The 24,338-nt window shown below is 39.5% G+C and overlaps 2 protein-coding genes across 2 annotated transcripts; both read right to left on the bottom strand.

The window, feature by feature from the left end:
- Positions 1–1,490: 1,490 nt before the first annotated feature.
- On the bottom strand, positions 1,491–4,916 carry LOC309493725 (polymeric immunoglobulin receptor-like). Its single transcript, XM_082162938.1, has 6 exons — positions 4,721–4,916; positions 3,975–4,622; positions 3,558–3,875; positions 2,011–2,106; positions 1,838–1,884; positions 1,491–1,740 (listed from the first exon to the last, which is right to left on the bottom strand). Exons 1-6 carry the CDS (start codon positions 4,905–4,907, stop codon positions 1,519–1,521), a joined length of 1,518 nt encoding a protein of 505 aa, XP_082019064.1. The 5' UTR covers positions 4,908–4,916; the 3' UTR covers positions 1,491–1,518.
- Positions 4,917–9,163: 4,247 nt separating this feature from the next.
- LOC309493755 (polymeric immunoglobulin receptor-like) lies at positions 9,164–21,795 on the bottom strand. Its single transcript, XM_082162982.1, has 8 exons — positions 21,757–21,795; positions 21,373–21,669; positions 20,912–21,229; positions 20,476–20,787; positions 20,124–20,399; positions 9,589–9,675; positions 9,369–9,464; positions 9,164–9,276 (listed from the first exon to the last, which is right to left on the bottom strand). Exons 2-6 carry the CDS (start codon positions 21,536–21,538, stop codon positions 9,590–9,592), a joined length of 1,158 nt encoding a protein of 385 aa, XP_082019108.1. The 5' UTR covers positions 21,539–21,669; positions 21,757–21,795; the 3' UTR covers positions 9,164–9,276; positions 9,369–9,464; position 9,589.
- Between the last annotated feature and the right edge of the window lie 2,543 nt (positions 21,796–24,338).

Raw genomic sequence — 24,338 nt, 5'->3', positions numbered from 1 at the left:
CCCAACATCATTGGGCTAGATTTACTGTCAACCTGACAATGCCCAACACCATTGGATCAGAGCGCTGTCAATCACTGCTTGATTTGCGATTCGCGGGCATCACGGAATCACAGGTCTGCGTTTTTCAAACAGTAGGAGAGAGAGACACCTCGACAGACACGTCGCTGTTTATGGTATATACACACTCAATTACAGTATATATTTTGAAATATCGCACCGTATGTTATGGCGCTTTTCCATTACCAGTACCAGCTCAACTCGACTCGACTCGACTCGGCTCGGCTCGCTTTTCGCTCCGTTTTCCATTGCAGATAGTACCTCCACAATAGTACCTGGTCGTCATAGCGACGCCGCAGGAAACTGCCGTGACTTTAATCTTCTACGCAAGGCACCCGCTACCCACACACACAGGACAATGGAGGAAATCGAGTGTATGCCGTTTTTGTTTTTGCTGTTCTTTATTCAGGATACTCCGTCTGGCGCGTGCAATGATGACGCAGTGAATAGTGACGATTCTCTCTGACCAATCAGCAGTCTGCCGTGTTTTCACGTCACATTTTAGTATCGCCTCAGCTCGCTTAGAACCTCGCCGGAGGTGGTACGAAAAAAAGTACCTGGAAGCAGGTACAGGTACAACTTTTACACAGTGGAAAACCAAACAGAGTCGAGTCGAGTCGAGTCGAGTCGAGCCGAGGCGAGCTGGTACTGTGTAGTGGAAAAGCGCCATTAGTCTGATTACTTTCATGTGTGACTGATCAAGCTATTGTATGTCGCCAGTAGGCTAACGTTATTAGCTAACGTAACTTCGGCAGACTACTGAATAGAGATGACTTGTCAGTGTTATTCAGCGGCAACGCACTCCACCACATAAATAAAAAATAGATAAATATTACTTTATCTGTTGTTTCAAAGACTTAAGGCACAATAATATTTTTCCAAAAAAGCCATGGCGTTGTAAACATTAAAATGTGAGAACGCCATAGCTACATGCAACTCTGTGTAATTTACTTAATGGGTTTTTGTTTATTTTTAGGCAGAATTTAGTGTGTGGTTGGAGTTAAGAATGAAAAGAGGACAGAGTCAGACACAGCAACAGGACATCCAAGATTTCTTTAAGAAGAAATCATGTCAGAAACAGATTTCATGCAGAGAACGTTCGCCGACACACACACACACACACACACACACACACACACACACACACACACACACACACACACACACACATTCAATGTTTGTGTTGAGAATAAAGCATGTTAAATGACTAATTAATGCCTATGTGATGTTTTTTTTTTTATTTGAACAAAACTGTGTGGTCCGATCCATGCAAAATACAAAATTATTTTCAGGTTCTTGTGCATTGCCACATTTAACACCATCTATATTAGGATACTGGGCATTGCAAATATTTTTGAAATCGTGCTTAATATTTTCTAAACAAGTATTTCTTTCCATTTGAATTTTCTGATTTCCCATGGGCCCCCCCAGACTGGTTCTTAGTCCCCGCTTATAAGTGAGTTAGTTGAGTCTCATGCGGCGACTGACCGTGGCGTAATCAGAGTAAAGCTCGTTCTTACCGACAGTGACTGAAGCTTCACTGAGAGACTCTTCATGCTTCTGGAAACTGACAGACGCGTACAGGAGCTCATCAGAGAGGATTGTGGGTAGTTCATCATGACTGTTAATCTGAGCTGATCCAGGATCTGTGAGACAATCACGTCTGCTGTCTGCACATGATGACTGAACATGAAAAATAGAGAGAAAATGGATAAAAAAAAAGAAAGAAAACATTGCAGTAGCTATACGCAAACACGCAAACACACACACTGTAACTCACCATTATATTTTTCTCTCTTGTTCCATTGTCTGATGTTAAGGCTTTTCCTAATTAACCCAAAACAAAAAATGAATCAATTGATAAGACAAAGACAACCGAGATCAACATCAAATGAAAGTGAGATTGAAGCAGCTCAGAAAAACAAAAGGTGTGTAACTGTGTGTGTGTGTCACCTCCTCTCTTGTGTCTTAATTTACACACAGTCAGAGTGAATCCACCAATCAGCAGCAGACTCACACACACACAAATAATGATGAACATGGAGAAACCTGAAAATAAAACACACAAACACAGTGTTAAAGGCAGGGTAGGCAGGTTTAAAAAAAAAAAAAAAAACTTTTTCCAAAATTTGTTTAAACTGTCTTTATATACCAATACATAATTGAAATGTAAGTACTCTGAAAAAGAGAGTATAAAAATTAAGTGTCTGTAGTCCTCGCAGGGCTGCAATAAACACAGCTACTTATTCCATTCACTCCCACCCTCTCCCTTCTGGGCTCCTTCCAAAGCCACGCCCCCAAAACACATGAACGCATGATGCCGACCGCTCAGCTGGAGGATGCGTTTGCCAGCGCCGAGCGGAGAGGAGCGCAGTGCATGTAGTGACATCATGTCAGAATCACATGTAATAACATACCTAACTTTATCATTATGAATATAAACAACTAACATGGCTGTTAGTAGTCACTATCAAGCTAGCATATCGATACTGGTAAAGTTTACAATATATTGAGTTTGATTCGGTAACGAGCTAGTAACATAAGGCAAAGCTAAAAACAGGTTGCATTGATACATGTTTTCCCATTACCATCAGTTACACTGTGATGAAGGTGAATTTCGTGTAAGATTCATAACATATACAGTGTTTTGCATGTAAGAGCTTCCACGATGAAAGCACTGTTGGCTCTGATGAGGACACTCTGGAGACAAGTACCGCATCGTCGGCTCAAGGACAGGTCCGGGTCCGGGGTCGAGGGCGAAGCAGAGGAGGTCGTCCTTCGAATACTGTCTTCCTTTTTTTGCCTTGTTTGCCTTCGCTGACTGTATATGTAGGTACTGGGAATTTTGAATGCTCTTTCTCTGACATAATTGTGCCTCTTCCCCTCCTCGAGTCAAACGGGTGCGCGCATGTGGGCAGCTCCTGTAGCAGCAGGGGTGGTAGCCATGGTAGCGAGGGAGAGTGACAGTCGCCCAGTCAATCATTTCATTCGTTCCGTATGGAAATAAGTAGCTGTGTTTATTGCAGCCCTGAGAGGACTACAGACACTCGATTTTTATACTCTCTTTTTCAGAGTACTTACATTTTAATTATGTATTGGTATATAAAGACAGTTTAAACAAAACTTGTGACAAGACAGATCGCTCCAGCCCCCTTAGTTCAAGCGGAAGCACATGAACCGACCTTACCTTTTTCATAATTTTTTTCCTATTTACAGAAACACAAAATGTGTGTAAATACATATGTTACAACATACTGAAATGTTTCATGTCACATATAATTGCTTGATCAGTGTTTCAAAGAAAGATGTCAATAAAAAAGCTTGACATGTAATGTTACCTCAGAAAAGTCATTCACTGACTTTAGAAAAAAACATTTCTAGAGAGGAGTTTGTTATTTTTTTTAAATGAATCAATAAATAATTCAATTAACACCATGTACTCAAAAGTATTTATTGATTCAAACCACAGTAAAAAATAAATAAAAACTAAAATAACCCACCATTACTGATGAGGTTGAGCTGAATTTTGGTGGTCAGGGAGATGAAAGTCAAATGTGTGTCTCTGGTTTCTGCTCCACACCAGTAAACTCCAGCATCTCTCACGCTCACATTACTGATGCTCACTGTAAAAACTCTCTCTTCATTTCTCTCAGATGAAGGACTCATTTCTGTCACTGCAGATGTGCTGATGTTTTGACAGATGTGATCATCATCCTCTTTGCAGAAATGAACTTTATGTTCCTCTGGGATCTGACAGGTGATGTTGACTTCTTCACCAAGATGAGCAGATTCAGTCTTTGTCTTTGGATATTTTGCATCTATAAAAAAAAATAAAAAAATAAAAAACAGCAACAAATAATTAGATAAAAATCAGAACAAAAATTGGATATAAGAGATAAAGTATTACGGATCCTCACCGTCTCTGACGTCCAGCTGAAGTTCAGTGAAGCTCTCAGTATAGTGAGACACATTCACTCCACATCTGTATGTTCCTGCATCTGCAGCTTTCAGCTCTCTAAAAAACACCATCAAGACTCCTGCTCTGGTGTCGTCATATAAAGAAACATCTCCATTCTCCATCCATTCATCCTGAACTCCTGGATTCTTCCTCTCTGAACATCCATCTGATTCTTTACAGATGTATTTTGGCTTGATTTTGTGTTGAGGATGTTCACACTTGATCATCATACGACCTCCTGAGTGACCAGTCGCTCTAGACACGCCCACTTTATACTTATCAATAATATGTAGATGCACACTATTAATAATGGAGTAACTGTACGGGTGACTGTAGTCCAAAACTCCACATAAATAAACTCCTCCATCATCTGGAGTCACAGCAGAAATGATCACATTCATGAGTTTATTATGACTATTATAAGACACACTGAATCTTTCTTTCTGAGTCCAGGTGTCAGTAGTGAAGATCATCTCATCAATGATGTTATTTCCTGTTTTGAATAAGATCTTTCTAGCCTTCCTTTGATCCCAAGAATATTCACAGCTGAAAGCAGCAGTTTCGCCACTGTTTCCATTCACTGTTTTTGACGCTCCACAACACCAATCTGTCAACATTCAATGTTTTATTTGTAAAATAGGAGAACTACATAAAATGAGGGGGGACAACTTTGAAAAATGTATCTGACTAGTTTGCTCTACTCACCCATAACATGTAGATGAACAGTATTAATAATGGAGTAACTGTACGAGTGTCTGTTGATCCAAACTCCACATAAATAAACTCCTCCATCATCTGGAGTCACAGCAGTAATTCTCACATTGAAGAGATTTTTATGTCTGTCATCAGAAACACTGAATCTTTCGGTCTTCTTCGAGGTGCTGTAGATCATCTCAATAGAGTCGTTTCCTTCTTTGAATATGATCTTGGGATCATTGTAACGGGGTTCAGACAGATGTTATGGAAAGAAGGAGGCGGGAACCGGCGAACATTCAACATTTTAATAAATAAATAAACAAATACAAAAATGAAAGTAAAAGCCAGCAGCCCCTCACGGACGACTGCTGGCAACACAAAACAGAAACACATCAAATAAAATTCAGGCCTGTCCTCTCTCGCTCTTCACTGTCGTCGCTCCTCCTTTATGCTTCCGCTCCTCCGTGAGAGATGCGAGACCGGTGCGTCGCGCACGTGTCGCTCATTATCAATCGCGCCACCGGCCTCGCGCCGTCCTCCCACGGCCCTCGACCTCGTCGTGCTCGCCACATACCCCCATCACCCCTCGCAGGCCGGGGGGCACCCACGCGACTGCGCCTACTCCCCCCCCCCCCCTCCCCGGGGGGGACCGATAACGGCGGCTGCTGAACCTGGGCTGGGGGTATGGATAGATGAGGTACGAGAGAAAGGAAACGGAAGCACGAGGAGCGACAGAGACGAGAGAGGGGAGAGAGGAAAAAAAAATAAATAAAAAAAATTCTTGATCCGGTTCCCGGACACACTGCCGCTCGGTCCTCAACCGGCTGAGAGTCACTCGCGGTGCCATGCGATGGTACTGGACATTCGTTGGGGAACGGCTCGACGCTCTTCCGCCTCCTGGCGGCCGGCGGTGACTCCTCCTGTCGAGGGCAGCCGGCAGCGAGTTTCCCGTTCCCTGCTCCGCCCCCATCATGGCCGACGGCAACAGGCTCCGGCCCACGGCGAACGGGAGCGACTCCTCCACTCCCTCTTGGACGGCAGCCACCCCTCCTCGATCCAGCAGGACGGTGTCGAGCTCTCCGTCCCACCAGATCTTCCATCGCTCCAGCACCATCGCCTCGGGCAGCAATCGGCGGCCGTCGCTCCCTCGTGCTGCCCGACCTCCTCAGCACCGCGATCCCCCCCAGCAGCGAGGGCTCTCCGACAGCGTGTCACTCCTTCTTCCCGGGTTTCGGCACCAATGTAACGGGGTTCAGACAGATGTTATGGGAAGAAGGAGGCGGGAACCGGCGAACATTCAACATTTTAATAAATAAATAAACAAATACAAAAATGAAAGTAAAAGCCAGCAGCCCCTCACGGACGACTGCTGGCAACACAAAACAGAAACACATCAAATAAAATTCAGGCCTGTCCTCTCTCGCTCTTCACTGTCGTCACTCCCCCTTTATGCTTCCGCTCCTCCGTGAGAGATGCGAGACCGGTGCGTCGCGCACGTGTCGCTCATTATCAATCGCGCCACCGGCCTCGCGCCGTCCTCCCACGGCCCTCGACCTCGTCGTGCTCGCCACAATCATTAATATGATTCTGTGAATATTCACAGCTGAAGGTTGCAGTTTCTCCAATATTCACCATCACTCTCTTTGACTCTTTACAACAGGAATCTGTCATTCACAAAATGAAGAAATATATTTTGTCAAGCTTTTTAATGATCAGTAATTTTACTTTTATCTTAAATTGACTGACCTTCTTCCACATTCAAGGTCATATCAATGTACCAGTTGCTATGATACCAAATCTGGAATCTTCCAGCATCTTGTTGAATTAAATCTCTGATGTAGATCATGAGTTTTCCCTCATTGTTTTTAAACAGTGTGAATTGTCCTTCATTAATCCATTTATCACGTTTCTTAAAATGTATTACTGTTCTCCACTCTGGTAATTTGGCCATATATTTAGCAGAGTAACTGAACCAAGTCTTCTGTGAATCAACAAGAAGACTTCCTCCAGAATATCCAGTGACACTGACGCATCTCACTGCACCTGTCAATCAGATTGATACTGTGATCAGAAACCTCATGAACAGAAAACAGCATCATTACTGCAGTGATGAAAGAGAAAAGCTCTGACCTGAGATCAGGGAGAAAGTGAAGAAGATGAGGAGGATCTTCATTGTGAGTTGAGTTCAGTCTTCTTTATGCTGAATGTTCTCTGTGTGAATCTCTCTGTCTCTACATCTGTCTGCTTTAGTTCCTTCCTCTTTCTTCAGCTCTTTATCAGTAATGATCAGCTTTACTGGCTCCTCTCACCATCAGCACTGACTGAATATTACATTAATCACACTGAAAGAGCGCCACCTAGTGGAGGTTACAGTGTCTGAGACTGAGAGCTCATACAGGCTTCATCTTCTCTACAGAAGGACAAATGACACTGAACATAATTAATCTGCATTATTCAAATCTTCCTCTAGAGGGCGACAATATAATCTACATCTAATGTGTCTTTAGGGGGCCTCAGTAAACGTACTTAATTAAAGACAGCTTAAATATTAAAACAATTTAAAATAAAAGGTTTAAACAAAACATAATGAAAATGATAATTCATGCATCAGGAAATGCATGACCCACTCTCATACAGAAACATCTTGAGCAATTTGATGCTGAGTGGGGACAGTTGTGGCCTAATGGTCAGAGATTCGGACTTGAAACACGAAGGCCGTGGGTTTGAGTCTCAGTTCCTGCAGGAAGTGTAGGTGTGGGGAGTGAATGAACAGCGCTCTCTTCCACTCTCATTACCCACAACTGAGCTGTCCGTGAGCAAGACACTGGACCCCCAATCGCTCCCTCCGGGTGTGTGTGTGTGTGTGTGTGTGTGTTCCTCAGAGTGCTCCTGCAGAACAGTTTTTTCTGCCACAAGGAAAGATCCGCCCACAAAACACGTCACCGTTGTTTGCAAACACCTCATTATTAACTCTTTCTTTTACTGAGGAGATTTACATGTTTTCATAACAGAATAAATGTGAATGCCAGTGTATATTACTGTAAAATGTATTAGCGCCACAGAAAATAAAATAAAAAGCAAGTAGATATTTTACAATGCACACTTATTTATGACTGCAGTTTCACTTCCCTCTAACAAATGTTTCAGATGACCCGACTAAACCCTTCTGGAGGAAGAGCTGGGATATGTTATAAACATATTAAAATTGTTCATGGATTAAACATTTTTCATATATCAATGCATTTCATTTATATGTTTTATGGACTGGAAAGTATGTGTCCATTGTTGTTAAGATAAACATGTCTTTCTCTCACTTTGCCTTTATATTAATGTTGTGTTTATTTGTCAATACACAATTCATTCATTATTCATGCACTGACGTTCTTGTGTGTTTCATTTGTAACTTTAATTCTGCACATCATGTGTTTTATCTTGTTTATTTTCAGATTCCACTCCAGTTTCAAGATTTACTGTAATTACACGATGGTCAGCCAGAACACAAGACACAAATAGTTTCCTCATGCCGTTTTGAACGTTTACATGATTAGTTGAAAGAACAGACTGCATTCTTATATTGGATTTGGTTATTTATTTTCTTTTAAATACAAAGTATGTAATATCAGAAAAATGCTCTTAAACCCAATCGTTTTCTGTGGTTTTGAGCTGGACGGAAAACGACATGTTCATCACGATAACAGCTCCAGCATTCATGAAAAACTTAGTGAGATATTCACATAGAAGATATAGATCTGTGTGCTGTCTGATCATGATCTCACTAATATAATCACAATAACATCAGAAACTTTGCTCAGCAACTTCAGGGTTTCATGAACCCAGATAAATAGCCATGATGGCAAAGAGCACTCGCGGTTTCTCGTTCATCTTTAATATTAAGAATTTATTAACTGATTCTATTTATATTTAGTCTTTTCTCTCTAAAATATGAGTTTTTAGCAGCAAGAAAACTGATTCGTCCATAACATGGAATAATATCTGTGAATGTCATTCACAAACGTTACTAGGCAACCAGTAGTTGAAACGCCCAGTAGCGACCGCAAATCTTTCAAAAATCTTTGAAACATCTTTGAAATCTTTCAAAAAGGGAAAAACATAAACACTTTATAGCAAAGAAATTCAAAGACTGTTGCTTTGAAGATTAATATCAACATTAAAATAAACTTCCTATCCAATTATTGATAACCAAGTAATTGAATGTGTGGTTTGAAGAACAATTCTTTGTTTGTCAAAGGTCGAGCTGAACTGCTGGTCATGTGATGATCTGTGATCTCTGCTGTCAGCGAGTGGATTCAGTCTGCAGTAACTGACAGCGGTGGAGTCAGAGGAAACCTCCATCTTTCTGAAGGTGTCTGCAGGATCTTCATGCTTATGTGTGACGCCATCAGAGGGGATTATGGGTAAGTGTGCATATAGTGTATAGTGGCAGGTGTAGATCAGAGGGAATTATGGGTAAGTGTGCATATAGTGTATAGTGGCAGGTGTAGATCAGAGGGGATTATGGGTAAGTGTGCAGAGGACTCATTTGGATTTGCTCAAGAATGTGCGATCTGAGATTAAACAAGAGAAAAACATGATGTGCGGAGTGAAACTTACAGACAAAACCACACCAGAACTTCAGTGAATGAAGACCCAGACTCACTGCTTCACTGTGACTCGTTTGATGATGAACTCATGCCTACGATCACATTACAACATCAGCGATGAACAACAGTGAGATGCATCTGACAACACGTCCCTTTGAAGAAAAAAAAACCTAACGGGTTAGTCTGTAGTTATAATCAGCCTCATATTAAACAGCAGTCAATGATATGTTCTCATTTAGATAAACATTTATGTGTGTGTATGAAGGACAGCATCACCTTATCTTAATAAACACTCAGTCACAGCGAATCCTCCAATCAGAAGCAGAGTCGAACACAAAGAAATAATGTTGATCAAAGAGAAATCTGAAAATACATAAACACATAATGATTAGAGATAAATTGGGATGTATAAATTTAAACAGCAAGCAAACAGAAAATTCATGGCAAATATACACAATTGTGAATGAATGAGAAGTGTAATGTGTCAGGCCTCCTCTCCTTCGAGAGTCATCCTGCTGAGGCCTCCATATATACATGTCCTAACTATATGTGTCAGGCCTCCTCTCCTTCGAGAGTCATCCTGCTGAGGCCTCCATATATACATGTCCTAACTATAATATGTCAGGCCTCCTCTCCTTCGAGAGTCATCCTGCTGAGGCCTCCATATATACATGTCCTAACTATATGTGTCAGGCCTCCTGCTGAGGCCTCCATATATACATGTCCTAACTATAATGTGTCAGGCCTCCTCTCCTTCGAGAGTCATCCTGCTGAGGCCTCCATATATACATGTCCTAACTATATGTGTCAGGCCTCCTGCTGAGGCCTCCATATATACATGTCCTAACTATAATGTGTCAGGCCTCCTCTCCTTCGAGAGTCATCCTGCTGAGGCCTCCATATATACATGTCCTAACTATAATGTGTCAGGCCTCCTCTCCTTCGAGAGTCATCCTGCTGAGGCCTCCATATATACATGTCCTAACTATATGTGTCAGGCCTCCTCTCCTTCGAGAGTCATCCTGCTGAGGCCTCCATATATACATGTCCTAACTATATGTGTCAGGCCTCCTCTCCTTCGAGAGTCATCCTGCTAAGGCCTCCATATATACATGTCCTAACTATATGTGTCAGGCCTCCTCTCCTTCAAGGGTCATCCTGCTGAGGCCTCCATATATACATGTCCTAACTATATGTGTCAGGTCTCCTCTACTTCGAGAGTCATCCTGCTGAGGCCTTCATATATACATGTCCTAACTATATGTGTCAGGTCTCCTCTACTTCGAGAGTCATCCTGCTGAGGCCTCCATATATACATGTCCTAACTATATGTGTCAGGTCTCCTCTCCTTCAAGAGTCATCCTGCTGAGGCCTCCATATATACATGTCCTAACTATATGTGTCAGGTCTCCTCTCCTTCAAGAGTCATCCTGCTGAGGCCTCCATATATACATGTCCTAACTATATGTGTCAGGCTTCCTCTCCTTCAAGGGTCATCCTGCTGTGGCCTCCATATGTACATGTCCTAACTATATGTGTCAGGTCTCCTCTCCTTCAAGAGTCATCCTGCTGAGGCCTCCATATATACATGTCCTAACTATATGTGTCAGGCCTCCTCTCCTTCAAGGGTCATCCTGCTGAGGCCTCCATATATACATGTCCTAACTATATGTGTCAGGCCTCCTCTCCTTCGAGAGTCATCCTGCTGAGGCCTTCATATATACAGCTCAGTAGAGTGTGGAAGGGGTTCTTCCTCATTTCTTGAGGAGTTATTAGACCTGTCGCTCCCCTGAGCTCTGGTGGTAGTCAAGCTAGCTCTCCTAACTATATGTGTCAGGCCTCCTCTCCTTTTAGAGTCATCCTGCTGAGGCCTCCATATATACATGTCCTAACTATATGTTTCAGGCCTCCTCTCCTTTGAGAGTCATCCTGCTGAGGCCTCCATATATACAGTTTGGCTGTGTTGATCTGTACTCTAGCATGTGTTAGGCCTCCTCTCCTTTGAGAGTCATCCTGCTGAGGCTTCCATGCAAATAGACGTTGCAGGTAGAGCTTGAGAAGTGGCCCCTCCCTCTCTGAGGAGGTGCTTCAGGCCCTTCGCTCCCTGAGCTCTGGTAGTAGTCGGGCTAGCTCTCCTAACTCTATGTGTCAGGCCTCCTCTCCTTCGAGAGTCATCCTTCTGAGGCCTCCATATATACAGCTCGGTAGAGCGCGGAAGGGGTTCTTCCTCATTTCTTGAGTAGTTGTTAGACCCGTCGCACCCTGAGCTCTGGTGGTAGTCGAGCTAGCTCTCCTAACTACGTGTGTCAGGCCTCCCCTACTTTGAGGGTCATCCTGCTGAGGCCTCCAGGCAAACAGCCTCTCAGGTAGAGATGGGGGAGCGGCCTCTCTCTAAAGGAGAGAACCTAGGCCCCCTCGCTCCCTGCGCGCTGTAGCTGTACTCTAACATGTGTCAGGCCTCTTCTCCTTCAAGATTCATCCTGCTGAGGCTTCCACGCAAACAGTATTGCAGATAGTAGTACAGAATAAGGGCCATCTCGATAACGGAGAGTTGTTTTTAGCCTTTCTCTGTCTGAGCTCTGCACTATGAAGTTTTCACATTTTGAGAATAAGTTCTGGAGACCACGTTGGAGTAAGGGTGCAGGCTTCCTCTGCTCTCTGAGCCATCCTGCTGAGGCCTCCGCTTCCCATAGGTCTAAAAAGGTTGTTGGCTTCAGCTTCAAGCATGATAGCCTCCCTGGAATGGGGGTTGACTTTGGTCCCCTCGAAAGTAGCAGGCCAGGGCCCATAGGCTCTGGGCCGTACTCCCTTAAAGGAACCCCCCTCTGAAAATCGGGCTGTGGAATCCATGCCTTTGAGCTGGAGCTCGAGCAGTGGCCGTAGGGAGTAGTGCTACTGTTAGCCTGACGTGTAAGCAGTAAGGGGCTTTAATTTTGAGTTAATGTGTTTGTGCTTGTAACAGCCATAGTTGCTAAAGCATCCCCTCAGCATGGCAGCGTGGGTAGATCGTTCCCCTAGCGCTTGACACAGTGCAAGTTCCCTTTCGAAAGGGAACGTCTCAGGTTACGACTGTAACCTATGTTCCCTGAGAACAGGGAACGAGACACTGCGTCTCGTCGCTATGCCTCTGGTCTGCTTGTACAGTCCCTTCACACGAAGAAGTGGATGACATGTTCTCTAGGCGCCCTTTTATACTGCCTGATCGTGCTTGAGCATGATGTCATGGCTGACGCTGGCCAATATGTTTGTCGTTTTTTTTTAATACAGTGTTTTCAGTCATCAGTCACGCTGAGGCGTTCCCCTAGCGTTTGATGCAGTGTCTCATTCCCTGTTCTCAGGGAACATAGGTTACAGTCGTAACCTGAGACATTTTCCTGTGTTTTGCTTTGTTCTAGTTTTCCCACCTACAGATGGTGGACAACCAGAATGCCTATTACCGCCGCGCCAGCTGCCGCGGCGAAATCACCGCGGCGAAAATAAACCAGCCGCATTTCAAAGTCGTTCCCGAAATGACCGCCAGGTGGCGCAAAGGGACATTGTGCAAAACAGCAGCAATTGCCGTATTTTAAAATGTAAGTGGGTTAAATATAAAACCCTAAGCCTAAGAGGCATATTTTTCATATATATAAATAGGCCTATTAGGCTACAACAGAATAGAACCAAAGATAGAATCAATTTTAGAACTGAAAAAATAGAATCAAAAGTTAAAAATAGAGACGATATTAGGAGCAATGACGCTGAATATTTTTACTATTCTATTGAGGAATTAGATAAATGAAGAGCTCTCGTGAGCGATACAATTGCATAGTAATTTATTGTGATTTCAAAAGCAGTCCTTAAAAAATAAATAAATGGAGTAGTGTGGCATAATTTTTGAGAGATTATGCGGAACGCGTTTTAGTTAAGATCCTAGTTTCAATGCCCTTAATGTATGCTAGGCTACTGCTTTAAAAAAATGTCACAACGCGTTTTGAGATTGTTTTGAATTAAACATTGAAGTTTAAAATGTACACAGTAAATTCCACAGTGTTAAATCAACACTGCTCAGAGCAAATATGGTCCCACTCTACAGAGTGTTAAAGTAACACTAAAGCGGTGTTAAAGTTAATGAGATAATTAAGTGATTAATTTAGTGATGATTGACTATTATTGAAGACACCTGATATTAACAAGCAGAATCACTGAAGGAGAAAATCATAAATTGTAAGTTACCATTATGGTGATGGGTGTTTGCTTTAGTTGGGCTCTTGACCCTTATATGTTTACTTTAATATTTACTGTTGTTTGTCTGCTGTTATTGATTTATAACAGTAAAATGAACAAAGTAAAGTGTGATCTGATAGTGTTGGTTATGTTTTGACGTAATCATGCTGTGATCTGAAAAATGAAACTTATTGAGATAGTTTGGTTTAACTTGTTACCAGCAGCTTTGTGATTTTAACAGCATATGATTATCAATACTTTACTAATAATCCAAAATATTTCATAAACATTGTTCTGATCAAAACACTTTCAAATTAATTTATTTAGAAACACAGACATCAATAATCAGCCTGTGAATCTCAACAATGGTGACAATAATAAAGCATGTTGCAGTGGCTGCCACCAATCACAACTCATTAATGGCTCCCATCATGCATTGCGGTATGAATAAATTATGATCTGAATTGTCTATTTAATTTACTTTTCCTAATTGAATATTCTGCTCGTCACCATTGTTGAGATGCATAGACTGAATCTTGACGTCTGTGTGTGCCTAAAGGAAATATTTTTTTGTTTTAAACAACTTTTAAGAAATCCTTTATATTATATAAAAAATTCTGGATATTTATGCAGATTCACAGTTATTTTGTAACCAACAACATAAATCGAAGTCAGAAATAAGGATCATAATGAGTTCAGTGATCAAGTTCAAATGATGAATGTCATAATATAACCAACACCATCAGATCACTTTTTTTCTTTGTTCATCTGGCAGTTATAACTCAGATACAAGAGCCTAACTAACTCTAAAGTAAATATATAATGGTCAAGAGCCCAACTAAAGCAAACACCCATCACCATAATGGTAACTTACAATTTATGATTTTCTCCTTCAGTGATTCTGCTTGTTAACTGCAGGTGTCTTCAATAATGCTCAATCATCACTAAATTAATCACTTAATTATCTCATTAACTTTAACACTGCTTTAGTGTTACTTTAACACTCTGTAGAGTGGGACCATATTTGCTCTGAGCAGTGTTGATTTAACACTGTGGAATTTACTGTGTAGTGTTTTGGCACACCAGGCGAGTGGCGTTACGCATTGTTCAAAAATCAGGTTTTACTCTGGCATGTTGAATTGGCGTTAGAATTTTTTTTTAGATTTATTAGATTTAGATTTTAGATTTCGTTAGATTTATTTTTCTCATAACACCTAAACAAACTTAATATATGCCTTAATATGACCTACTTAATATAGGCAATAGGCATATAATAGCCTATATAATAAATTAGCAAAACTTGGCCACTAAATATTTAATTTTCAATTATTTTAATTATCACAATTAAAGTTTTAATTTTATTAAATTGAACAAGCGCAACAATCAGCATTTAATCAAATATTCTAAAAGATGTATTATTAATAATAATGTTATTTCAACATAATATTTCGTTTTTTCGACATAATATGTGTGCGTGCAACAAACAAGATGTGTAGCCTATTTGTAAATCCGGTGATGCGTGCATTGATTTTTATCAATAAACAAGTGTTTTCTGACAGTGTCGACTGCAAAGATGAAGTTGACGATCGCCATAGGCTATTTGTAGTGAACGCACCTAGAGAGAAATGCACATAAAGACATAATCAGAGAGTAGCCTTTTTCTTTTCGTTTTGAATTATTTCGTTTGAAGACATTTCAAGCTTTGTGTATTTGATGTATTTATCATGTCTGTGTGAGGCATACGCTGAGTTTCGTTAAGTTAGGAGGATGAGATGCGCTCCAGCTGACGTGCAATGCCAGGTTTTATTCTGGCATGTTGAATTAGTGTTCGACAAACGCGGCGGCGCGTTCATTTGAATGAAGAGCGCTTCTCGCTCGTGTGAGCGAACACACACTGGAACGTTAGGACATGTCGCAACGAGTGACTCGTGGCCGAGTGGTTGAACTTACGTTATGATCATTTAGATGACACGGGTTCGAATCCCCAACATATCTTGGACTACTGATATTTTTATATTAGCCTATTAATGCATTTTATAGTCTATTGTTGATGCAGAGAGATTTGTCTAGTTCTAAAACATATATATATATATATATATATATATATATATATATATATATGACGTTTAAACGACAAACAATAAAATCAGAACCAGTATTCTGTTGCGTTCATGGTTCCAGTGGCAGTAATGCATCCACGGCTTTTCAAAATGCCACAAAGCGTTTTGAGATTGTTTTGAATGAAATATTGAAGTTAATAATTAAGTGTTTTGGCACACCACGACGAGTGGCAAACTCTTTGTTTTGTTTTGCAAACTCAGCTAGCCTGTGGGGGGTTTGGAGAAGGCAATAGTTGCTTTATCGTGGGGGTGCAGGACAGAGGTGTTAATGTTCCGTCTTTCATATGGAGAGTGTCGGAGCCAGCCTGAGCCTGATGAGCAGGCAAAGGCTAAATTCTTTTAAGGATTAATCTCAAAATCTCCAAAAGTCCATAGCCTATACAGTAGGCCCTATATCTTATTAAATTATATATTGTAGTTTTATTGATTGTATTTAAAGGTTTTCTACACACAATTTCAATTTAGCAGATACAGAGCTCTTTAATTCGCGACCCACCTCGTTTTATTGTAAGTTGAATTCAGCAAGGCATGTTGTATCTTTGAAGGAACAAAAGCTATTTGTTACAGTTTTTTCTTTCGTGATTTGTGTGGATGACACACAGCGACATATACAGTATTATCAGCTGTATGGTGTTTTTTTACGCTGAAATGCTTAATTTCGAGAAAGACCCGGAGCGCGCATTGAGGGAGACCAAACGTAGCCTACTAAAAAAATATCCAGCGCGAGAGAGGCAAAGAAAAACGCCTGTTCTTAATTTATGTTGCTTTGAACTTTTTTCGTTTTGTACCGTTTTAATTTAGCTGCAATTTCTTTGACAATAGAAATGTAAAATGTTGCAAGAATAAGAGTCTGTGTTTCTTATTTTGCATCACAAAGGGAATAAACTCTATTGATGCAACCCTGTTTAAATAAAAAAAACTGTCCCGACACTTTATTCATACCTTGAAATGTGCGATGGGTTTTCAAACTTAATTAATTTTCTTTTACATTTTCTTTGTTTATTTTTTAATTGAAAGCAATACTGTATTGAAAGTATTTTTCTGATTTGTTCGATCTGTTTTGAAAAATGTCTTCCGTTGCTATGGCCGGGTATCACTGTCAGTCATCTCAATCTCGTGAATGATTCACACACACACAAAAAAAATAATTTAGCAGATTAAAGACGAGCTTCATCATCTTCATTTTCTGGTGCGATCGGCTGACAGTCTTCCTTTATCAGATGTGTCGTCTTTGCAGCGGCTCAACTGGAATGTAGCAAATTTATGTTGTAATGTACAATTGATAATTAAACAAGATGATTGACTTTAATAAACAGATGCATATTTAAGCATCAAGAACGGAAAAACATAAACACTGTCTGTCGGCTACACTGAGATTCGATCTCAGATCGTTTGAAGCTCCGAGAGGCTATTGTTAATGCATTGACCACAGAGCTATCGTCTGAATAGCCTAGGTCTACTATTTTCTCTGTTTTAGAAGTTTGTTACATTCTTTTTTATTTTTTTATTTTTTTAACATTAGCAATTTACTGTCTCTAAATTTTTTTTAAAAAAGTGTTTTTACAAGACCTTGTGCTGTTTATTATTATTATGCAGATGTTAATTCAGCCATTCTGTTGGATAAAAATTGTCCCTAATGTAAAATGGAAATGAATGGTCATTTTATTTTATAAATATAAAATATTTAATATAGGCTATAGGAGAAAAAAACAATATGGTGTAGCAATATTTTAGAACTATCAAATCTCTCTGCATTAATAATAAAAAAGTAGCCCATGTTTGTTCGGGATTTGAAGCCGTGTCATCTGAATTATTGAAACGTAAGTTATAGCCTATACCACTCGGCCACGAATTTGTTTTGTTTTATTTTGTTTGAAATGTATTTTTACATATTTTGCTTTCGTTAATGTTAACCAATTCTGTTGTAGCATAATAGGCCTATATTTTTTCCCTAAAAGTCTGTTTTATTCTCTGCTTTGTTTGTTTATATTTTTACATATTCAATCAGTCTCATTTTTGTTCAAAGAGAGATTTGAATCTCTCTTTTTTTAATAAACAGAACTATCAAATCTTTTTTTTAATAAACAGATAGGAAACTTACCTTTTAAAATGCCGCAGTTGCTGCTGTTTTGCCCTGTCACTTGCGCCACCCGGTATAGCCATTTCGCGAACGACTTTGAAATTCGACTGGTTTATTTTTGCTGCGGCAGTAATAGGCATTGTGGTTGATTATTTATTAAAGAATTCAATTGATAATCATAACAACATGTAAGCCTATTTAATTCTGAATATAACAAAGAATGCTTAAACCGACTAACATCGGTTAGTAACTGCAAGTCCTGAAAATGTTTTAATTTTACGGTAAATTAATTTAATTTATTTCACTGTTATGTTTCAGTTAATACATCTACAAACACATTAAATTAACACGAAGTAAATGACAAGTAACCTATTGACATAGCCTTTCTAAATTATAGAAAAACTGGGCTCACAATGTTAACGTGTGTCTACTTTGTTTATATTTAATGAATTTGAATCGTTTAACCACAATATTTATCTTGAATTTATCTGTGACCTCAGCTCAGATTACTGCCGCGGCAGATTACGTCATAAAGAGAATAAACTGACACTTTTCAAAGTCTGTGATTACAGCGCCACTCAGCGGTAAAAGGCAGCAAATACACATCCCATTTTTGCCGCCGCGGGAACGGCGGCGGTAAAAGTCTCATTCTGGTTGTCCACCATCTGTATGTTAATTACAGAGTTTGTTGCCTTGGTTACTGATTCGGTTACACCTGTGGTTCATTTCAATAATTGGTTTGGTTGTGTTTTCAAGCCCTTTGTTTCTTTCTATTCTTTGTCAGTTCTTCTCATGTTATACCCCGGTTGTTCTGTTCTTGTTTAAGGGGTAACACAAGTAACTTGAGATTCATAATCATATTACTTTTTTTCAAGTAACTAGTAAATTAACACATTACTTTTAAATGTATAACACAGTATCTGAGTTACTTTTTTCAAATAAGTAATGCAAGTTACTTTGTTTCCCCATTTATTGACTGACAGCTCTCCTGCCCTCATGTTGAGGGAAAATGTGAGTAAGTGCAGAGGCGTTGTGTGCGCTGTGTGTGAACATGATGGTTATTGTAATTCTAGACTAAATATGAGCATTTACTCATTTCACTGGCACAAAAACAGATTCAGTATTCCTCTAAATTAATTAAAACTGTGAAATGCAAACTCAGAATATTACACAAACCTGCAATAATTAAATATGAAATAGCACATACTTTATGTATTTCATCTCACTTTATTAACCAATGTATTTGCTGCTGTCCGTCAATTATCCAATTCAGCCATACTTATAGGTACAAATCACTTTAGATAAACATCATATTTGTGTTTATTTATTTATTTTTTTATTTATTTTTTTGCTAAAGTAAGAGTGTTGAACTTTCCTCTCCTGCGTCCTATTTTTCTGTATTCCAGAATGGAAGCACAGCTGTAAGGTTTGTTTGAGCTGCGCACTCTACTGTACAGACGTGAGTTTATATTCCCTTCAGCCTGAGGCTTATTCAGTTCACTTTTGTATAAAAGTAGTATTTTATTTTGTTATAAAAAATCATAAAAGAAAGCCTAGCCCAGATGTGAAAAAGTTAACCAAATGTAATGTAACTCACGTGATGGATTTTTTTAATGAATCATAACTAACATTTATTTTTCTTGCAGGAATAACATTCATATGCTTTTGAATGCTAAATGTTTCCAAACCCTTTTACTGAAAAACTTGTGACTGAGTGTGTGTCCAAATATAACAAATAGAGGAAATGAAACCAGACAGATGTGTGGGTCCAGACAGAACTAGTGATTTAGAGCAAACAAGAAAGATGATTTGCTTCAACCTAGTAACAGAAGGGTTTGCATATAAAGAACCAATCAAATTGTAGGGAAATTATGTAGCCTAATGTATCATGTCACTTTTGCTATATTCCAATTCTATAAAAACTGTTGTATTATTTTTGCTGGTGGGATTCTCTCTGATATTTGTCTGAGATCCTCTGTCCGTGATTAAAGCATATTTGAAGGCATTGTGTGGAGTCTGTTTAGCTATTGCTGTGAGGGTTAGGGGACTCGGCCGACGTCGATGAGGAGACGCGCTAGAGTATAAATATTATTGAACTGGGACGTCGATTGTAGACGAGACCCAGGTAGACTTAAGTCAGGTGTGAAAGAGGAAACAATCAACCACACTCGTTATTTTCTATAAAAAGTAACTAAGTAATGGAATTAGTTACTTTTTATGGGAGTAACACAATATTGTAACATGATCCTTTTAAAAGTAACTTTCCCCATCACTAGTCACATGCTCTAACAGGTGTGTGTTCTGTTCATTGTCCTTGAGACACGTTTTAGCCAGTTTCCGCAAAAAAAAAAAAAACGCAATTACTTAACTTAATTTTAAATACAAAATAATTTAATAATATTACTTACCCTGTTTTACAGTGAGAGTGACTTTAGTGGTGATGTGAGATCCACACCAGTATATCCCAGAATCCTCTTCTCTCAGATCAGTGATGTTTACAGTAAAGACTCCAGTAGAAGCTTCATCACTGAAAGAGAATCGATCATCTCTGATCTTCTCCAATGAAACTCCATCCTTCACACACATGGAGGGTTCATGTGCTTTGCAGAAGCATTTCTGATGTTCATCATGATGTTTGCACTGGATTGACACGTCGTCTCCTTCATACTTAGTCAAGTTCAGCTCTGGAAATATTAGAAATATAAGAACATCAATTCACAGCCATAGTTTCACATATTCAGACGTATAAATCTTCCTCACCCTCGTTCATGATGACGATCAGATGAGTGTAAAGATAATTCACGTCTCTCTCTAATGCACACCAGTATTTCCCAGCATCCTCTGCTGTCAGTCCAGTGATGGTCCCAGTGAAGACACTTGCAGTGACATCATCATTCAGAGTCAATCTGTCAGTCTTGGTCTCTTTCTCTTCTCTCACAGTCTCATTGAGAGTATTTCTATCTCTAGTGGAGCACTTCCCCTTACAGAGAGACTTTGACTTTGATTTATAGATTGAATCATAAGGGCAGAAAATCTCAGCAGATTCTCCTTCACGTCTCACTACTGGAGCCACTGCAAACAAAGAACAGGTATATTTTACATTAATTATGGTGCTTATACAATATTTCTGTATTTAAACACACACTGATTTTAGAAACTTTTATATAAGATTTGATTGAAAGTTTGTTTTACTTACTACTAATATGTAGATGAACAGTATTAATAATGGAGTAACTGTACGAGTGTCTGTTGATCCAAACTCCACATAAATAAACTCCTCCATCATCTGGAGTCACAGCAGTAATTCTCACATTGAAGAGGTTTTTATGTCTGTCATCAGAAACACTGAATCTTTCGGTCTTCTTCGAGGTGCTGTAGATCGTCTCAATAGAGTCTTTTCCTTCTTTGAATATGATTTTGGGATCATTAATATGATTCTGTGAATATTCACAGCTGAAGGTTGCAGTTTCTCCAATATTCACTATCACTGTCTTTGAAATATTATAACATGAATCTGTTGTTTACAAATATATATATATATATATATATATATATATATATATATATATATATATATACATATATTTTACTTTTATGCAGGCTTTAAAAATGATTAGGAATTTTACTACACCAAGACTTTGATCTTAAATGACTGACCTTCTTCCACATTTAAAGTCATATCTATACCCCACTTGTAAAGAACACCAATCCAGTATCCTCCAGCGTCATGTTCATTCAAACCTCTAATGTAGATCATAAGGTTTCCCTCATTATTTCTAAACAATGTGAATTTTCCATTATTGATCCATTTATCATGTTTCATATCATTCAATATACTTCTCCACTCAGGTAATTTGTTAAAGCTTTTAGTATTTGCACTGAACCAAGTCTTCTGTGAATCAACAAGAAGACTTCCTCCAGAATATCCAGTGACACTGACACATCTCACTGCACCTGTCAATCAGATTGATACTGTGATCAGAAACCTCATGAACAGAAAACAGCATCATTACTGCAGTGATGAAAGAGAAAAGCTCTGACCTGAGATCAGGGAGAAAGTGAAGAAGATGAGGAGGATCTTCATTGTCATTATGCTGAATGTTCTCTGTGTGAATCTCTCTGTCTCTACATCTGTCTGCTTTAGTTCCTTCCTCTTCAGCTCTTTATCAGTAATGATCAGCTTTACTGGCTCCTCCCACCATCAGCACTGACTGAATATTACATTAATCACACTGAAAGAGCGCCACCTAGTGGAGGTTACAGTGTCTGACACTGAGAGCTCATACAGGCTTCATCTTCTCTATAGAAGGACAAATGACAATGAACATAATTAATCTGCATTATTTAAATCTTCCTCTAGAGGGCGACAGTATATTTATGTAAGGTGTCTATAGGTGTCTATGTAAACTTACAAGGGTCAGTGCGACCGCAAACATTTATAAAGCGATTGTAAGAAAAATTATATTTCTTTTATTATTATTATAACATTTTTTCTCATCTATGTTTTGGAAGACATGAAGTCTTTTTTTAAAACCAATTTACCACAGAATTCCTCAAGTACACTATTAGCTTGCATATAAAATATAATATTTGTATGAAAAAAATCACTTTAATGATGATCTAAATTAAATATGAGTGGCTTCTGGATATTGATCTAGGTGTTAGAGGCTGATTTCTGCTGGTCAGAAAAAGGCCTGTATGATTTAGTTATAGAAATAGTGTTGTGACCATATATATCCAGCAGAGGGACATAGAGATCCATATATATATATATATATATTTACATTTACATTTAGTCATTTAGCAGACGCCCTTATCCAAAGCGACTTACAAATTAGGACTAAGTTCAGCGAGTCATCATAAAGAGGCAAAAGCAACAACAACGCAGGAAGTGCTCAAAATACGAAGTTCAGGTATTATTCAGAGTAGCATAAGCCTGATAAGTGATGTTTCAAAGGGAAAGGATTTTTTTTTCTTTCTTTTTTTTTTTTTTTCTATAAGGTTAAGTGCTCACGGAAGAGATCGGTTTTCAGCTGTTTTTTGAATGTTGTCAGGGATTCTGCATTCCGGATGAGGGTGGGGAGAGCGTTCCACCAGCATGGAACTGTAAATGAGAATGTTCTGGAAAGTGATTTTGTGGCTTTCTGTGATGGAACCACGAGACGTCGCTCGCTGACCGATCGTAGGTGTCTGGTAGGGATGTAGACTCGTAGGAGTGAGTGAAAGTAGGAGGGAGCTGAGCCTGTGATAGTTCTGTAAGCAAGCGTCAGTGCCTTGAACTTGATGCGAGCAGCTAGAGGTAGCCAGTGCAGAGAGATGAACAGAGGAGTGACGTGGGCCCTCTTGGGCTCGTTGAAGACAAGACGAGCTGCAGCATTCTGGATCATCTGTAGGGGTTTGGTCGCACATGCTGGGAGTCCAGCCAGAAGGGCATTGCAGTAGTCAAGCCTAGAGATGACCAGGGCCTGGACGATAAGTTGTGTTGCATGCTCAGTTAGGAAAGGCCTGATCTTCCTGATGTTGTGCAGTGCAAACCTGCATGATCGAGCTGTCTTTGAAATGTGATCTGTGAAGGTCAGCTGGTCATCAAACGTTACTCCAAGATTTCTGACCGATCTTGATGGGGTGATTAATGATGACTCTAGCTGGATGGTGAAGTCGTGCTGTAGAGATGGATTGGCAGGGAGGACGAGAAGCTCAGTCTTTGCCAGGTTGAGCTGCAGGTGGTGTTCCTTCATCCATGTGGAGATGTCCGCCAGACAGCTTGAGACCCGTGCAGCTACTGTGGGATCATCTGGTTGAAAGGAGAGGAAGAGCTGTGTGTCATCAGCATAGCAGTGGTAGGAAAAACCGTGTGCCTGTATGATGTGTCCCAGTGATGTGGTGTAGATGGAGAAGAGGAGGGGACCAAGAACTGAACCCTGGGGAACCCCTGTATATATATATATATATATATATTTTTTTTTTTTTTTGGATGTGACCGACTGCTTCTATCAAAACATTTTTGATATACACTAAAACACTAAAACACTAAAACACACACACACACACAAAAACTTTATAGAGGTTGTATTCACAAAATATTGTATTAAATCAACCAAATGTAAAAAGTGATTAACTTTAGAATAATACATTATTTAAAAAAATATGTAAATAAAACCAATAGCAATAAGCAGAACTGTGTGTGTGTGTGTGTGTGTGTGTGTGTGTGTGTGTGCATCAGTGCATGTGTGTTTTTGTGTGTTTGTTAAATTATAGAAACAACATATAGTTCAAAATATACCACAAAACATAATTCACACATCAGGAAATGTTGAGATACAAAGGCTGATCAACTCAGAGAACATCTTGAGTGAATTCATGTCTTTATTACATAGCGTTATCTTCCTGTCTCTCTGGGAAATCAAAAATGCATCTGATACTTTTGTTTTGACATTTATACTTTGAGGTTTTGACATCTCTATCAGCTGTGAGAAACAGACATGACCTGCAGGATAAATACATTGTGCCTATTGTAACGTAAACGACTCGGGGTAAATGTGAATTAGCTCAAGACTATAGGGAATATTAATATTTATAACGCATGGTCATAATTCATAAGTCGCATGTACATTTATTTTATC

This window comes from Leuciscus leuciscus (assembly GCF_965113295.1).
Source record: "Leuciscus leuciscus genome assembly, chromosome: 3".
NCBI classification, from domain to species: domain Eukaryota; kingdom Metazoa; phylum Chordata; class Actinopteri; order Cypriniformes; family Leuciscidae; genus Leuciscus; species Leuciscus leuciscus.
The sequence above is the reverse complement of the archived record's forward strand: the minus strand, read 5'-3'. Positions and strand labels throughout refer to the sequence as shown.

Coding starts and splice junctions, on each gene's coding strand:
- LOC309493755 (XM_082162982.1), bottom strand. CDS start 21,538: ATGAAACATGATAAATGGATCAATAATGGAAAATTCACATTGTTTAGA. Junction 20,788..20,911: donor TGTTCATCTACATATTAGTA/GTAAGTAAAACA, acceptor CTTTGTTTGCAG/TGGCTCCAGTAGTGAGACGT. Junction 9,676..20,123: donor CACTCTCACTGTAAAACAGG/GTAAGTAATATT, acceptor ATGTATTTTCAG/ATTTCTCTTTGATCAACATT.
- LOC309493725 (XM_082162938.1), bottom strand. CDS start 4,907: ATGATCTACAGCACCTCGAAGAAGACCGAAAGATTCAGTGTTTCTGAT. Junction 3,876..3,974: donor TCAGCTGGACGTCAGAGACG/GTGAGGATCCGT, acceptor TTTTTTTTATAG/ATGCAAAATATCCAAAGACA. Junction 1,885..2,010: donor ATTAAGACACAAGAGAGGAG/GTGACACACACA, acceptor TGGGTTAATTAG/GAAAAGCCTTAACATCAGAC.